This window comes from Micromys minutus (assembly GCF_963924665.1).
Source record: "Micromys minutus genome assembly, chromosome: 10".
Classification (NCBI taxonomy): Eukaryota; Metazoa; Chordata; class Mammalia; order Rodentia; family Muridae; genus Micromys; species Micromys minutus.
The window spans coordinates 31,078,318-31,096,621 of NC_137979.1; the positions used below are offsets into that span (position 1 = coordinate 31,078,318).

The 18,304-nt window shown below is 42.8% G+C and overlaps 1 protein-coding gene across 1 annotated transcript in view; it reads left to right on the plus strand.

Annotated features, from left to right (window-relative positions):
• The first annotated feature begins 15,654 nt into the window (after nucleotides 1-15,654).
• Nucleotides 15,655-18,304, plus strand: part of PSMD11 (proteasome 26S subunit, non-ATPase 11) — a 33,998-nt gene continuing 31,348 nt past the window's right edge. The window contains exon 1 of the mRNA XM_080923243.1: nucleotides 15,655-15,760. Within this exon, the coding sequence (XP_080779369.1) occupies nucleotides 15,670-15,760 (91 nt within the window). The 5' untranslated portion in view covers nucleotides 15,655-15,669. The remainder of the gene's footprint in view (nucleotides 15,761-18,304) is intronic.

Genomic DNA, 18,304 nt, shown 5'->3' on the forward strand with positions numbered 1-18,304 from the left:
GTTTCCATCATCCTTGAAAATCTGATTTTGATACCCAGGTTCCCCATGGGGGAAGGAGAAAACCAATTCCTAAATGTTGTCCTATGGCCTCCATGTGCCCCATGGCACATGAAGGCACACATGCAGTAGGTGTGTGTATGTAAAATTGAGGAAATGACTGAGTTGATAGTGGTTAAGAGTATTTGCTGCTCTTGCAGAGGAACTGGGTTCAGTTCCCAGGATCCAAGTGGTGCACACAAACATCTGCAACCCCGTTTTAGGAGATCTGCCTCCATGAACACCAGGCATACACATGGTTTACAGAGGTATGTGAAGGCCAACTCTAAAAGAGTAGCCAGGGCTAGAGAGATGGCTCAGTTGTTAAGAGAACCAACTCCAAAGTTCTGAGTTCAATTCCCAGTAATAACATGGTGGCTCACAACCATCTGTAATGCCCTGTTCTGTTGTGTCTGAAGACAGTGTGTCAGTATTTTTTAAAAAGAACCTCTAGGGGATTGGAGAGATGACTCAGCAGTTAAGAGCACTAACTGTGCTTCCAAGGGTCCTGAGTTCAAATCCCAGCAACCACATAGTGGCTCACAGCCATCTGCAATGGGACCTGATTCCCTGTTCTGGGTGTGTGTGAAGGCAGATGACTCATACATATTAAATATATATTTTTTAAAAGTGAAACCAGGCATGGTGGTTCATGCCTTTAATCCAAGTACTTTTGAGTATTAGGCTAGCTTCATTTACATAGTTTCAGTCCAGCCATGGCTACACAGTAAGAACCTGTCTCAAAAAGGAAAAAAAAAAAGAGAAAAAAATAGTGGAAAACACTCAGTATCAATCTCCAGACTCGATACATAAAATAAACATATACCCATGAATCCTATATTCATCATACATGAATAGTATTTAGCCATATGTTCCATATGTGATGGGTACCTTAATGATACTTCAGTTTGCAGATGCCTATAACAAAGGAGTCAGGAAATAAGGTGCTTTGTTCTGTTCTCATTCTCATAATACATTCTTGTCTGGTATGTTAGGGATCCCAAATAGAATCTGAATCATCTTCAGGTTATGAAAAATGAGGGTTTTTTTTTTTTTTTTTTATGCCTCCTGAGTGCTGGGATCATAGTCATGTGCCAGCCACCACTCGTGCCAGTGAACATTTGCAGCTCAGATTTTGTACTAGGTTTGGGAAACAAAAGGTAAGGAAAGGTTCTTGGCATAGGCAGTGTTGGAATGTGCAGCCAGGAGTGTGAGCATGAAAAGAGTGCTTTCAAGGAAGACACAGGGCTGGGATGTACACTGATGGGTGGTGTTCATCGGTTTCATCCTGAGGAGTGAAGAGCTGTTGGTTGGTTCTTTCCATTTTGGGATTACATTTCACAATTTATGTAGATGTGATATACTTTGAGAATCATGTCACATGTACAGTTAGAACTTCCTGTTACAAGTCTCAGTCATGTATTAACACCTAGCTTCAACCCCTGACACTGTTTTGGGGAGGAATGTTTGCTTTATATGCATGATTTGGATTTGGCCCTTCACATTCAAAATGCCGTTCTTTATTAGAAGTATCTTTTAGTTTGTGTGTGTGTCTGTGTGTCTGTGTGTGTTTGCTTGCTCTATCCATCCATCCAGGGTCTCACTATGTACTCCTAACATTTTTGGAATGCTGTGTATACCAGGCTGGCCTGGAACTCACAGAAATCCACCTGCCTCTGCCTTTTTAGTGCTGGGATTAAAGGCATGCTCCAACATGCTTGGCTGGGTTTGTAGGGCTTTTTGGTTTCTTAGATCTGAAAAGATGAAGAATGTGAAGTGTAGAGGGGGACACTGTTGGAAATATGTGGGGAAAAAAAAAAAAACCTCAAGGAGAAAATAGAAGTCCTTGAAATAAAGGACAGAAAATACACATTTATTGTTCTACTTGGGCATTGGGGCAATTTGGGTATCACTACATGGCTCTGGCGCTCCTAGAACTCACTAGGTAGATCTGGCTGGCCATAACTCAGAAGTCTGCCTATCTCTGTCTCCCAAGAGCTGGGATTTAAGGTGTGCACCATCATGTGCCTCTTAACCTCTGAGCTATCTGTCCGTCTGCTTTATGTGAGAATTCTTAACAAAAAGATATTTTATTGATGGTGAAATAAGCACATCCTAAAGTTTCTCTCCTTTACCCAAGTTCTAGAAATGTCAGGAAAGTTTTTTGTTCAGTGTACTAGGTTTTTTTAAAAAAACAAAACAAGAACATGAAGCAAAACAGAAACAAGTAATCCCTGGAGACCATAATAAAGTCCTGACATAAATATCAGCTGAGTTTAGTTGGTCAGTGGTGGCACACACTTATTTTTTTTTATATGTGAGTACACTGTAGTTGTCTTCAGATACACCAGAAGTGGACATCAGATCCCATTATAGACAGTTGTGAGCCACCATGTGGTTGCTGGGAATTGAACTCAGGACCTCTAGAAGAGCAACCAGTGCTCTTAACCACTGAGCCACCTCTCCAGCCCCAGCACATACCTTTAATCCCAACACTCAGGAGGCAGTTGGATCTCTGTGAGTTTGAAGCCAGCCTGGCCAACAGAGTTGAGTTTCAGGACAGCCAGGGCTACACAGAAAAACACTGTCTTGATAACAGCAACAACATATCAACCCTGATGTTATTGAGAAGGGTAATGGAAGCCTAATGTGCAGGTGGGAATCCAGTGTGTACTCTGCCCCAAGGAGGATGAGCTCTGTTTTTAGATTCCAGGTGGTAGAAGCACAAAGATCTAATGATGGAAGAGATGTAAGTAGAAATCGCCTCCCCATTCGGTTCATGTATTTGCAGGTACTGCCTCTATGAAGGAGAGGTTAGGTGTCGTCTTCTACTGGCTTGCTATTTCAGAGGAAAGAAGGGCACAGAGTCCTGGGACATTTCCCAACATCATTGGCTTAAGGGGAGCATATATGCCAGCTAACTTCCCAAGTCAGGGAACCTTCAATCTAATCGGAATATGGTTATGGATAAGACTCTCAGTTATTTGAGTATCTTCTGAAGGATTAAAAATAATAATAGCTGGTCATTGTACTGCATACTTGTAATCCTTGTATTTGGAAGCTAGAGGCAGCAAGCTCAGGAGTTCAGAGATCAAGGCCAGCCTGGATTGAAAGAACAACAACAGCAAGCCAGATTTGAAGACAGTGAATAGAATCAGGATAATCCTCTAGAATAGCCATAGTTAATATTGTTCAAGTATTGTTCAAAAGACATAGAATGTTGTACACAGGAAGCCAGAAGAGGCACAAAGAGGAACCAAGAGAATGGAAACTTGGGTAGCCACTATAAAAAAAAAAAAAAAACAAAAAACTGGAAGTTTACCCCAAAACAAATGACAAACAAAATAATGAAAGTACTGCATCATATGATCTAGCATATAGCAAAAGGAAATGAAGTTGCATAGAGAAGATGTTGCTGAGGCTGGGATGTGTGGCTCAATTGGTAGAATTCTTAATATTTTGCCTAAGATTTTGGTTTGATCTTCAACAGTGCATAAACCATGCATGGAAGCACATATCTTCAGTCCCAGCACTTGAAATATGGAAACAAGAAAATAAGAATTTCAAGTTCCGGTGTGGGGAGATGGGTCAGTTGGTAAAGCACTTGTTTCACATTCAAGAGAACCTAAGTTTGGGACCCTAGAACCAGCCTAAAAAGCTGGGCATGCTGGCTTTTTTTTTTTTTTTTTTAAATTGTATTTATGTGTATGGGTGTTTTGCCTGAATGTGTATCTGTGGACCATGTATGTACATGTGTCCTCATAAAGTCAGAGAACAGTGTCAGATTCTCAGGAACTGGAGTTACAGATGGTTATGAGTTACCGTATAGGTTCTGGGAATCGAAATTGGGTTCTCTTGAGAAACGGCTAATGCTCATAACCACTCAGCCACTTCTTCACCCCATAGCCTTTTTTTCTAACACCAGCAATATTGTGTAGGTGCCAGAATTAGGCAAAGCCCTGCAAACTAGTTGGCCAGTTCCTGACGAAATTCCAAGTCGATGAGAGACCCTGTCTCAAAAACTGGACAGCAGCAAGACACTTGTGGTTATCTTCTGACCTCCACACACACACATATGCACACTCTCACATATACATGTGCATCCATATGAATGCACACAACCATACATAAAAGCACATACAAACAAAGCTCAACAAGGACATCCTTGGCTATATATGGGATGCAAAGCCAACCTGAGGTACATCACCAGGTGATCCTGTCTTAAAAAAAAAAACAAGCAACAGAACAAAACAACTTGAAAGATGGAGGACTCAGAACTGTTAGGGACTAGGGAAATAGGGTAAAAAGGTGAGAGAACAGAGAAATGTATAGGCATAATCAATGCATGATGTACACATAGAAATATAGCAGTTGATTGTACAACGAATATTTGTTGATATAGTAAAAAGACTTTTATCTTGAAAATATGAAAAATTAAAAAAAATCAACACTATAAGAATTTTAATCCTGCAACATGACTGCTTCGGCCAGGGATCACATCCAAAGAGCTTCTAGGTCTGTGTGATCCAGCTGAAATACAGATACAACCATACAACACACCTTTAATCCCCAACAACGAAGGGAAGCTTTGTAGAAGAAAGTAGCCATGTTTGAAAGTTAATCTAATTGAGTGGCAGACAAAGTGATGAGTCACAGAAAGATCTGACAGAATGAGTCAGATAGAAAGCACCCAACTCTCACAAGAACAGCACAGGAAAGAGTAGCTATTTAAGAGCAGAAGTCAATGTTATATAAGTGCAGTACACTGGAGGTGAGTTCATGATTACATGTAGTTCAGTGTGGGTCACCAGAGGCAGTTGAAGCCAGAGACTAAGAAGGAGCCAAAAGATTAGAGCAAGTTGTCAGCATTAGTTTGAGGCCAAGCAGAGAAATTCAGTGAGAACCTGAGAGAAGTCAGATTGAGTCTTGGAGAGCTTGAGCCAGAACAGCTGAGTTGGACGAGCCAGGCAGTGTTCAGAAAGAACAGAAAAGGGTGAGCCTATTCAACAATAAGCCCCTGAGATGACAATTACATCAGGTGAATAAAAGTGCACAGGCTGAATGTCAGAGTAGATGTACCAAAGAATAAGTTAGTGAGAGAAGTCCCCCAAATCCTTCCAGAATGCACTAAGAAATGAACACTGATGGTAGTACAGGTGAGGATTTGGGCAACATTAAGGTTGAATTCAGAGTGCTAGTATTAGGAGGAAATGGCAAAGCTGATGTGGGAAGGTAACTACAGGTGCTGTTCTCTAGCCCCACCTTCCTGCTGGACCCCCTCTTCACCGAAGAGGCTGGAACTATCCACAGAATGCTTTTCCAGTCAGCCCAACAGCTAGCTCATGAGTGAGTGGCATCCTTATTGGTGACACCTGACATGAGTTCTACTGTGACCAACTACATTGTCCAGTGTTTGAATGGTATGTTGTGACAATAAACTATCCTAACTAATCAACTGAGTTTTCACTCAGTCAAGAGCCATGCTGAAAATGACACATCAGATGGCCCTTCAATCCATCTTTGCATACTTTGGAAGATATTAATTCCCTTGATGTTTAAGACATTGAGAATACCTTTTTAAAAAAATATTTTATGTATATGAATACACTGTTGCTGTCTTCAGACACATCTAAAGAGAGCATCAGATCTCATTACAGATGGTTGTGAGCCACCATGTAGTTGCTGGGATTTGAACTCAAGACCTCTAGAAGAGTAGCCAGTGCTCTCTTATTTCTTTTTAATATTTATTTTATATGAGTACATTGTAGCTGTTTTCAGACCAGAAAAGGGCATCTGATCCCATTACAGATGGTTGTGATCCACCCTGTGGTTGTTGAGAATTGAACTCAGACCTTAGGATGAACAGTCAGTGCTCTTAACCACTTAGCCATCTCTCCAGCCCATTTTTTAAAAAAAGGTTTATTTTATGTATATGAGAACATTGTTGCTGTCTTCAGACCACCAGAAGAGAGCAACGGATCTCATTACAGATGGTTGTGAGCCACCATGTGGTTGCTGGGAATTGAACTCAGGACCTCTGGAAAAGCAGTCCTTGCTCTTAACTGCTGAGCCATCTCTCTCTCTCTCTCTCTCTCTCTCTCTTCCTCCCTCCCTCCCTCCCTCCCTCTCTCTCTCTCTCTCTCTCTCTCCCCCTTCCTTTTTGCTTTCTTTTCTCCTTTTCCTTCTCCTCCTCCTTTATGTTCAAGATTTATTTTATGTACTTTGGTGTTTTGCCTGCATATATGTCTGTGAGTGTGTTGTACCTCCTGGAACTGGAATTATAGATAGTTATGAGCTACATTGTGTTGGGGATTGAACCTAGGTCCTTTGGAAAAGCAGCCAATGCTCTTAACTGCTCATCTATCTCTCCAGCCCCAGAACTTTAGCATGACTTTCAGAGGGATCAGACTACATTTGAACCACAGACAGCTCTTCCTTTGTATCAAGGCATGAATGGGCCCTTCTCAGTGTTATCTGCCTTTATTTCACTAGGCAAGGGCTTCATCATGTAGCACTCCTACTCAGAATATGTTTGCAAGTTTCCTACATTTTTAATATAGTTTAATCATTTTACCTTGTACCTTCTCATCTCTCACTCCCACTGAACCCCCTCTTTTAACTCCCATTCAAGAGCAGATTTAGAGCCCCAAGGCCAAACACTAAGCAGAGCCAAGTGAACCCTGCAGGAGTGGGGCTGGAAGGATTGCAGGAGCTGGAAGGGTAGAGGTTGCAAGGAGAACATGGCCCACAGGGTGACTAAGCAAGGCTCATAGGGGATCACAGAAGTTGTAGCAACAACCATGAGCCCTGTATGGGTCTGACTCAGGTCCACTGCATATACATTATGGCTGTGTAGCTTGTTTTTGTGACACTCTTAAGAGTTGTGGGAGGATCTGACTCTTTTGCCTGTTCTTAGGACCCCTTTCCTCCTACTTGGTTGCCTAGTCTAGTCTTCAGATGAGGGTTAGTGCCTAGTTTCATTGTAACTTGTCATGCCATGTTTGGTTGATATCCTTTTTTTTTTTTTTTTTTAAGGGAATGGGAAGAGGAGGAATGGATCTGTAGGAGAGGAGTGCAGGAGGAAGACTGGGAAGAATGGAGAAGGGGAAACTGGTCAGAATGGAATGGATGGGAAATAAAAGAAATCCTATCCCTGTTTAAAAATTATTTATGTGGCGATGGTGGCACAACACCTTTAATCCCAGCACTTGGGAAGCAAAGGCAGGCAGATGTATGTGAGTTTGAGGCCAGCCTGGCCTACAGAGACAGCCGGAGTTCCAGAGAACCCCGTTTAAAAAAAAAAAAAAAAGAAATTACTGGACTGGAGAGACGGCTCAGTGATTAAGAGCACTGTCTGTTCTTCCAGAGGTCCTAAGTTCAATTCTCAGCAACCACATGGTGGCTCACAACCATCTATAATGAGATCTGGTGCCTCCTTCTGGCTTTCAGGCATACATGCAGACAGAATGCTGTATACATAATAAATCTTATATAAATAAATAAAATGAAAATTACTTATGTTAGGGGAAGGATGAAGAGAGTGGGGGGCATATGGCCCATGGAGGTGCGGCGAGGCCTGGGGGCAAGGGAGATGCCTCTGGGGGGTCCATGTTGGGAATTCCTTCCCCCCTGAGGAACCAGCCACACAACGGTATAGTACAGAATAGTTTATTCAGGTCATGGGAGAGTTAAGAGGGTGGTAGAGGCAGAGAGAGAGAGAGAGAGAGAGAGAGAGAGAGAGAGAGAGAGAGAGAGAGAGAGAGAGAGAGAGAGAGAGGGAAGTAGAGTAGAGGCCGGCCATGAGCACGTGGGAGAGAGGGGGGAAGGGAAGGGGAAGAGGAGGTGTAGGGGTGGGAGAGCAAGGCTGCAAGAGCACAAGAGCAAGAGAGAGAGGAGGGGTCAAGCAGCTCCTTTTATAGTGTCAAGTCAATGGGGCGGAGCATACTTGGCCACTGCTGGGTAATTGAGGGGTGGGGTATACCTGGCTGTTGCTAGGTAATTGAGGGGTGGGGTTTACAGAATCCCAACAACTTATCCATTCATTCGTTTGTTTGTTGGGTATGGGTTCATGTGCCACGGTGTGGATCTGTGGATGTGGAGGCTGGAGGAAGACTTGCAGGTTTCAGGACTTGCTTTTCTCCTTCCACCACTTAGTTCTTGGGCATTGCATTCAGATCGTCAAGCTTGGTGACAAGTGCCTTTCCTACTGAGCCACCTTGCGCCAGCCTAATTTTATGCAGTTCCTTTTGTCACTGTTGTTCTGAGACTGGGTCTCACTCTGAAGCCCCCTAGCTGGCCTGGAAGTCATAGAGATCTGTTTGCCTCTGCCTGAGTGTCCAACTGCAGTTCTTGGAGACACATTTGTGCCAGACCTGGTGGTGTAGGCCTGTAATTCCAACCACTTGGCAGGCTATGACAGGAGGATTAAAAAAGGTTAGTGCCTGCCTGGGCTGAACAGTGAGTTCAAGCCTCGAGAGGGAGACTTAATAAGAGGTGGTAAGCATCTGACTCAGTTTCCAGTGCCATGAGCAAGGCGAGCTCAGAGACAGAGCTGAGTAACCCCCAGGCTCTGCTCGGCTTAGGCTGTACACAGACCTTCTCAAGCAATACACCTAGCAACTTCCAATCCTCACCTGTATCAGGCACTATGCACACACCCCTCTTAGAGCAGTGTTCCCAGCAACCCAGGACATTGAATGCAGTTACACTTACACCCTCCAAACAACGGAGGGCTTGCAACGTGGCCAGTGGGTAAACACACTTGTGGCACAAACCTGATGATGATTGCTCAAATCCACAGTGCAAGGAGAGAACAAATTTCCCAAATTTATTTTTCTGACCAGCAGAGGCTGTGGCACATAGGCTTCTTCACGTGCACACGTGTACAGGCATCCAAACTCACACTATTAACAGTGGAATAAATTTATTCTTCTTCAGCAACCCTCAGTTAACTTTAACCCTTAGCTAAAGTTAAATAACTTTAGTAATTTTTTAAAAGACAGTGTTTCTCTGTTTAGCCCCAGCTATCCTGGTCCTGGAAATTGTTATATTGACCTGGTTGGTCTTGAAATCACAGGGATCTACTTATGTCTGCTGGGATTAAAGGAGTGGCCCCCCCCAGCCCAACCCATTGACTCACCTTTTTGGGTTAGTTTCCACTGAAACATCTAGAATGTATTTGAATGAGGGAGATGGGACCAATACAGCCAGAACTAGTTTTGAATACATACTTGGTTAGCAAACTGTATTCTCAGATTGAACATTTAGGGAAATCCCTTAATTGCCATTTTATTCATATGCATAATTGGGTTTGATTAAAACCAGATGCATCTGGGAAAAGACACGCCAGAGCAAAGGCTTTACATAATCTTAACCTATCAACCTAAATAGAAAACCACTCACTCTATACTCCCTTAGCTACCATTTCCTCTTCCTTCTCCTTGACCTCAGAAAACAAGAACCCAAACAATGAACCACCCCCCTGGGTATTCTGACTCAGTTGGGCACCCATTGGCTTGCAGCTTATCGGATCTGGACTATCACTTGGCTTCTGAATAAAGTTTACTTTCCACTTCTCTGTGTGCAGTTTGTCTTTCCATGGGATGTCAGGAACCTGGAAGCACCATGTCCAGATGGTAGCCCATGGTAAGGAAGCATACATATCTTTTATTCTAAATTCATTTTATTTATATGAGACAACTGTAGTGTAGTTGTCTTCTGACACACCAGAAGATGACATCAGATCCCATTACAGATGGTTGTGAGCCACCATATGGTTGCTGGGATTTGAACTCAGGACCTCTAGAAGAGCAGTCGGTGCTCTTAATCACTGAGCCATCTTTTCAGCCCCTTATGTTTCTATCTTTAAAGACACAATTACCAAGCGCAATGTTTCCAGTGTGCTGAAAGGACAGATTGGTCGTAAGAAGATTCTTTTCTGGCCACACCTCAGGTCAAATTTGAAGACAAAGTATTATTAATAACTAGAGGCAGCCAACAAGTTTTAGAAAATCTGTGATTCACAGACTCATTTTTAACTAGTTTGGTTAGAATATCTGAAGATGGGGGCTGGAGAGATGGCTCAGCAATAAGTAGCACCGACTGCTCTTCCAGAGGTCCTGAGTTCAATTCTCAGCAACCACATGGTGGCTCACAACCATCTGTAATGGGATCTGATGCCCACTTCTTGTGTGTCTGAAGGAAGACAGCTACAGTGTGCTCATATCCATAAAGTGAATCTTTAAAAAAAAGATCTGAGGATGGGCTCAATGGTTAGGCGTACCGGATGTTCCTATAGAGGATTCAGGTAAAATCCCCAGCACCGATATGAAGATTTACAATTGTTATAACTCCAGTCCCAGGGGATTTGTGGCAGCAAGCATATATATGGTGTACATGTATATGCATGCAGGCAAAATACACCAGTGGAATCAATAAATCTTAAAAAATAGTGTAAAGACTGGGGTTGGTTCAGTTTTATCTAGAAATGAAAACTCTTTTTTACCCTATCTTTTTACCCTATTCACAAAAAGATGCACTATTTGTGAATTTGATTTTGCTTTTTAGAAAACAAGCTCTGTAATAAAAAGGACAATTGGAAATCATGAGGCATTAAAAAACAGTAGCTTTGGGTAGTGGAGGTGCATGTCTTTAATCCATGATCTGGAGGCAGAGGCAGATGGATCTTTGAGTTCAAGATCAACCTGTTCTCCAAAGTGAGTTCCAGGACTGCCAAGGACTCACAGAAAAACCCTGTCTTGAAAAACAAAACGAACCAAAAAACCAAGCAACCAACAGAAGCTTAAGAGAGGGTTTCATGCTACGTGGGTTTTATAATGAAATTGGAATTAAAACATGCACACATGACAAAAAAGTCACCATCTTAATTTTTTCAAAGGAGTTTGGAGGAGACATGTTACATGACAGAAACATGCGTGGGATGAGTGTGGGCTTCTCAGACAACACTGACTGCTGGGGCTGTAGGTCTGATAGCAGAACCCTTCGAGCCCTGTGATGGGGGTTTAAGCCAATAGAAAGTTTTTATTAGCCTGCCAGCAACTACACTGGGCATTTGGGATCCCAGTGTAATCCTGATTCTTCTTCAGGATGAGCTTTTAAGGGCACATACACATTGTGTACACACACACACACACACACACACACACACACACACACACACCAAAACCAAAACAACCCCTGCAAAAAATGTCTTAAGTTGACACACTTCAGTTAATAAGAATAGTTAGCCAGAAGCAGAACTACAGATGCCAAAAAAAAAAAAAAAAAAAAAAAAAAAAAAAAAAAAAAACACTCACAAAAAATAGTACATTTATAGATTTCCCTAGAATTATAGACTTTGATGGGTTAGGGCCATTTTTGTAGGTGGTGCTGTTTATGAGCTGAGTTTTACAGTCTGAATGGTACTGCCACCATGGAGTCAGTTTTGTTAAGGTCTCTTATAGTGATAATTAAATGAAGTAGGTTTTGGTTACTGTTGTTTTGCTGTTTTGGGGGTACTAGGTTTGACCCCAGAGCCTTCCAGATGTTAAACATGTTATACTACTGAGGTGTAGCTGCAGTTCTATATTTTTTAAAAGATTTATTTATTTATTATATGTAAGTACACAGTAGATGTTTTTAGACATACCAGAAGAGGGCATCAGATCCCATTACAGATGGTTGTGAGCCACCGTGTGGTTGCTGGAATTTGAACTCAGGACCTCTGGAAGAACAGTCAGTGCTCTTAACCACTGAGCCATTTCACTAGTCCGCAGCTCCATATTTATGAAAACAATTTTACCTTCATTTCATGATTATAGGCAGCTACACTACTGGTTGGTCTCAAAGTGAAACATTGAACTCCATATTTATTTAAGTTTAAATTACATTCCTACTTTTCCTCAGCCAGAAAACCATCTTTTGTGTGATGTGTCTGGACAGGATGCAAAAGACTTGCTTATCTTTTGATAAGAGATATTATTTGGGGATTAAAAAAAGACAAGGGGAGACAGAAGGTTGTTACCATGGTGATGCTGAGGTTGGGGTTTTTCTGAGGCAATCATTTGCTTATTTTATATCATTGTGGTTGTATCTAGTCTATGCACCATGTGCTTTGCTATTCAAGTAAAGTCAGGCTGGTTTGTGATGTAATTTTATACCTTACTATACCTTACATAATACCTTCAATGGAGAACCAGTCACACATAGTACAACCAGCTGTAGGACTGACCCAATAATAAAAAAAAGTATAAGGAATCTAAAACCTGCTTATGTACAGCTGCACCATTTCTTAAAGAAAGATTACAGAGAAGGTTGTGGTGAGGAAGTCGCTGTAGGCAGGATCACACTACAGGGGACCTCTCATGGTTAAGAATGTGAACTGCTTTTTTGGAGGACCTGAATTTGGTTCTAGCTCCCATGTCTGTGGTTCATGACCACCTGTAATCCTACTCCAGAGATCTAAGCTCCTTTTCCTGACCTCTACAAGTACTTGCACTCATGAGCACATCCCATAAAAACACAGGCCACACACACAAACACACACACACACACACACACACACACACAGAGAGAGAGAGAGAGACAGACAGACAGACAGACAGACAGACAGACAGACAGACACACATCTACACAAGACATAAAAACATCTTTTAGAAAAAGGTATTTGGAAGGAAAACATGGTCCAAGCCTGTGGGATGGGTGAGCCACACGTAAGTGAAACTGGGAAGCTATCAGGAGCTAAGGCATCCTCTTTTGGAGGCATTTATTCAGCCTCACGAAGTGTTCTTCCTTCCCGTTGCCAACTGAGGTTTTTATCAGCTTGGCTGTGGCTGCTTCGAGTGCCAGATTTTGATTTCAATTCTTTTGTCCAATTGACTCAGACCCTCAGTCCCAGAACTGGAAAACCTACCTAATCTTTCTGCCTGCCTGTCCTTCTTTGTTTATGTTTGTTTCTTTATTTCTTTTTTCTTCTTTCTTTTTAAGCAGAATCTCACAATGTAGCTCTGGTTGGCCTGAAACACTCTATATAGACAAGGAGGCTGGCCTTAAACTCACAAAGATCTGCCTGTCTCTGCCTCCTGAGTGCTGGGACCAAAGGCATGCAATACCATACACAGCACCCTGCCTAATCTCTTTAAACGTTTGGGTTAGTGTCTATTCTGTCATAGCTCCCATCCTACCCCAATCCACTCAGCAGTGGTTAAGGTAAGCAGACCATTCAGGGCAGCAGAGGCTGTGGTAGAAGAGAGACACTGGCACTAATCTATATTATATATATATATTAGTTATTATTAATTATTATATATATTATATATATAGTAGGAATGCAAACTGTCAGCCAGGAAAGGTGCCTTCAGGGGGAGAAAGTAAGGGGAATGATGGGGTGCTTGCTCAACTGCAGGAATGATTCAGAAAGCATCTCTGTGGGGTGTTCTTGGAGCTGAAACCTAAGGGAAAAGGCGAGAGTGATGGAATGGGAAAAAGGAGAAAAGAAAAGACTAAAAAAAAGAGAGAACTGAGCAGAGGGAGAAGCGGGATGCTCGGAACACAGTAGGATGTGCAGGAACACAGTGTGACATGCCTACGGAGCACACACTCGCGCACTCGGAGATCCGCTCTGAAGACTAGACACACAGAGGGTGCGAAGCGTCTCAAAGTAGAATGAGCCAAGGACAACTGTAAGAAGGTGGGTATGAGCTTTTTTGACATCTTGACAACCCCTGAAAATTACTATTTTTATAGTCTACTTCACATTAGAGATATGGCTCTCAGTGTAGCCAACAAAGGATGACCACCAGCTAGCACTGGGTAATTCTTACGATCTACATTACTCCTTGGTATTATGTAGAAAGAAAACATTAGCCATTGTATCCTAGGTTATCTCATATTCTTACAGCAACCTTGTGAGCTGGGTTTTCTTACCTGTTTTCCAGATAGAAATGCTAAAGAATAAAGTCAGCAAGAACCCACAGAAGTCACCATCTGCTAGTAGCCAACCTAGAGTTTAGAGCAAATAGATAATTTCCAAAGCCTATTGTTCTTAAATTGTATTTTCAGGATGGTGATTCAATTGAATTGGTTAAGAAAGGATACAGAAGCTGGAAGTGGTGGCGCATACCTTTAATTCCAGCACTGTGGACAGGAGACAGGAAGGGACAGCAGATCTTTGATGTCAAGGCCAGCCTGGTCTATACATCTAAGTTTAGGACAGCCGGGGCTGCACAGAGGAACCTTGTCTTGAAAAACCAATTAAAGAATAAAAGATACAGGGTGGCAATATGACTCATCAGGTAACAATGCTTGCTGTTAAACATGAGTATCTGAGTTGCAGCCTTGGGCTGCCCATGACAGAGAGTGCTGCCTTCTGCAAGGGTCCCCTACTCCATGTGCATGACATGTCATGTGACTTCCCACAGAGAGACAGACAGAAATCAAAAGTAATAGCTTAAAAACTGCAACAGCAAATGAATTCAGTATAGTATAATTATCTCCCCATCAGATTGAGAAAGGAGGAATGACTTCTTCGAGGGAAAAAAAAATCACATTATTACACTGACATTCATGGAATTTCAGAGCCGGGAGAATTTAGAAGCCAGTTCACATGACACAACAAAGTCAGGATTCCTATTACCAGCTTGGTGGGATGTTACTCAGATTTCATTAGAAAAAGCAAAGGGTTGGGCATATCTTCCCTGACAGGTCTCAGCTCTGTCAGTCACCATCGGTGCACTGATAAATCATTTTATTCCCTTCAGTCCTTAGCTTTAATAAATATTTTTCACAGACTATTGTTGGACAGATGAAAGGAGACAGGTATATAGAATGATTGATCCAGTCATAGAGGAGTATCATGTTGGTTCTACCTTGTTTCTTTTATAGCACAGCTATTTAGTTTCCGGATTGTCATCACTAGAAGATCTTTCTCTCTCTGTATAGGTTTTAGCAACATCTTTAGATTAGACCTTAGTGCTCAAATGAAATGTGCTTCCCCTCCACCCCCTTTCCTTTGATATCTTCACAGTTATCCGATTACAGTTGAAGGAATTGGAGATACCAGAGGAAATTTTTGCTTTATTGTTGAGCTGGAAAACTGGTATGAATCAACTGTGTGAATCTCAAACACTATTTAGATTGAATGAGCGGGTCAAAGATGACTTTCAATTCATAATGTGAAGCTCTGTTCGGTGACGGAATGGTCATTTGTTTTCTTTCTCACTGGTGATTTCATTTGGGCCGGAAGGGAGTCTGTGCATGTGTCCTTCCCGCAAAACATGTGAATGAATCTGAACCGTGGTATTTCTGCCATACAATAGGCAATTTGGAAGGTCATCTATCGCTATTACTTTTTATAGTAACAGCCAAACAGCTTTCCTTGAGCACTCAAGCTTCTTTTAGGGTGTTGGGGACTAACTTCGGTTTGTCTCTTCAGATGGCCGCCGCGAGATGGCGATGGGGAGCTCGTATGCCGCTTGCAGGACGCTCCTGGTCCTCCCGCTCGGCCGAGAGACTACAACTCCCGGAGTGCTCTAAGAAGGCAGGCGGGGTCTTCGGGTAGGAACGCGAGGGCGGGTCTTCCGGGTGTGTGTTTCCGGCGTCGGCGGCCGCGGCCGGGGACGGTGTGAGAGCGGTAAGATGGCGGCCGCAGCGGTGGTGGAGTTCCAGAGAGCCCAGTCTCTACTGAGCACCGACCGGGAGGCCTCCATCGACATCCTCCACTCCATCGGTAAAGGTCCTGACGCTGTCCCCGCTGCTCCGCCGTCCCGGCGCGGCCGTTGTCGGTCGGAGGCGGCGGAGAGGGGCCGGGCTAGCCGGCTATGGTGCTGCTGACTCACTGTGTGTGAGGGGGGCCGGGCTGGGGGCGCAGGCCGCTCGGGGCCCCCGGGAGCCCTATGGCTTCCAATCGGGCGGGAAGCCCCGAGGCAGCCCGCGCGTCCACCTGCTGGCTGCTGACTCACGGTGGGCGCAGCGCTACGTGGAGAGAGGGCCGGGCCATGTTCGCTACCCCTAAGGGTCCCCGGTTGTGGCCCGCGCGAGCTGGCCCGGGGCTGAGAGTGGCTGCTGGTTACAAACTGGTCGTAGAGTGTGTTCTTGAAAGATCTGGGCGACTGCCGCTCGGGACTGACATTTCCCGCCGTTGTTATCAGCACAGGTTGCTCCGGGTGGGAGCGCGAGCGCTTCTCTTGGAGTTTTCTTCCGGGACGCTGTGAGCTGCTGCTTACTCCCAGCCCTCAGCAGCAGGCTCCAGCAAAACAGGACCACTTTTTGGGTGTGGGAAGTTGAGGGGTGCCAACACACTTCATATTGGTGTTCGGTAGAGGTGGCCGAGACGGTCCTCCGTCCGGTGTAGACTGTGAGGCGAAGTGTCGAGTGGGAACACTGGGACAGAGGAGGTGACTAATTTTTCCCAGTAGGGGTTGAAGTTCTGAGAGTTCTGAGAGTCTGTTGTTTAGGGAACTTTTTGGAACCGGCGGGCCGCACATTGCTGGAGAAAAAGAAAAATTTAACAAAAAGAAAAATTAAAATAGTGTGATTGTCTTAAACCTGAGGGCAACAGGAAAGTTGAAATAGGTTCTCAGCCGGTCGCTTTCTACTGGGATTCGGGTATGGACAGAAATAAATGGATGATGGCAGAGAAGACCTTTTCTGAATAGTCCTTAAGGGTTCAGTTAGGGAATGAGCTTCCTCTTGTGGTAATGTGATCTTTTAAATGTAGCCTGGGAAGATTCGGATTGGATCAACAAGTAGTTCGTGAGTGCAGGTGTATAAGGGACTTCCAGGATGTCGGTGCTTATGTTAACTTACTGAGTATGATGAATTTCAGCTCAAGACTTGTACCAAGAAAGGACAGTATCAACAGTATGATGTCCTTATCTTTAGGGATACTAGAAAGAGAGGAGATGGAGACCAGCGCAGTTTGAAGGAGTTATGTTGATACAGTGTTTTATTTCAAAGTTCTGATCTTGTCAGTTTTAGAACAGAGTACCTGAGTCATCTGGTTGTTTTTACAAACATATTTTCTGTGAACACGCGTTAATATTTAGAGCTAATCTGAGGAGTATGGGGTGTTTTGTGTGTGTGTTTAGTCTAATTCGTTTGCCTTTCAGAAAGTAGAAATTATGATAAAAATTGCCATTAGAGGATTTCACTTTTATAAGACCCATTATGAACTTTAGTCTATTTTCCTAATGAAACTATCAAATAAATAAGGGGAAAAAAACGACGACAACAAAAAACCTTCTAAAGAAAAGTAAAATACAAATACTATAAAAAGAAAAGAAAGTAGTGGTTGCTCACTATTCTAAGAGTCCCCTGCAAGCTTCCCTTGTAGAGTAAGCTTGAGTCACAGCAGTACTTTTTCCAGACTCCATCATGAGGTATCAAAATCTTGGGTTTTGTCAAGTCATGATGCTTTTTTAGAGCATTGGTAACTAGTCATGGTCACCAAAATAAACACAGCAAACTTTGGAGAGGCTATTTGAGGTTCAAGTATTTGAATAATTATTAACAGTTGAAAGTGGGACAGGTAAAAAGTTATTTTAACAGGACCTGAATCCATCATGAGGCAGCAGTCTCTCCTAAGTGTAACTGTTCCGTATCACACTGAAGCTTTGATAGGAGTTTCTCTAGGATGGATTTGTAGAATTGTTTATTCTTTTTTTTAAAAGATTTATTTATTATATATAAGTACACTGTAGCTGTCTTCAGATACTCCAGAAGAGGGCATCAGATGCATTACAGATGGTTGTGAGTCACCGTGTGGTTGCTGGGATTTGAACTCAGGACCTCTGAAAGAGCAGTCAGTGCTCTTAATCGCTGAGCCGTCTCTCCAGCCCAGAATTGTTTATTCTTGATATGTCCTTCAGCTAAAGCATTCTATAGACTTAGTTTGTTGAAAGACTTGCTTTATAGTCATCAGTAACTTTATAATTTGATTTTAGTTTGTAAACGCACAGGCATGTTTAAAAAAGTATGTTAATACAACATGCTAATACAAAAGTGATTAGCATGGGGCTTATTACCATAACTGGGAAATCTTTAATTTTACTCTTAGCAAGCACAGCAGAAATTTCAAGTGTCTGTGGGTTAGGTGAATCTAAGGGATTGATTAAAAAAAGCCTAATTAAAGTGAAGAATTTTTTTTTACTATTAATATGAGGCATAGCCTATTTTACTTTTTTTTTTTTTTTAAAGCCCTTATTTGCTAGTTTCATTTGAAAAATAGGCTAGAGTTCATAATGGTCTTATAAAGTTGAATTTTCCCTTGCTA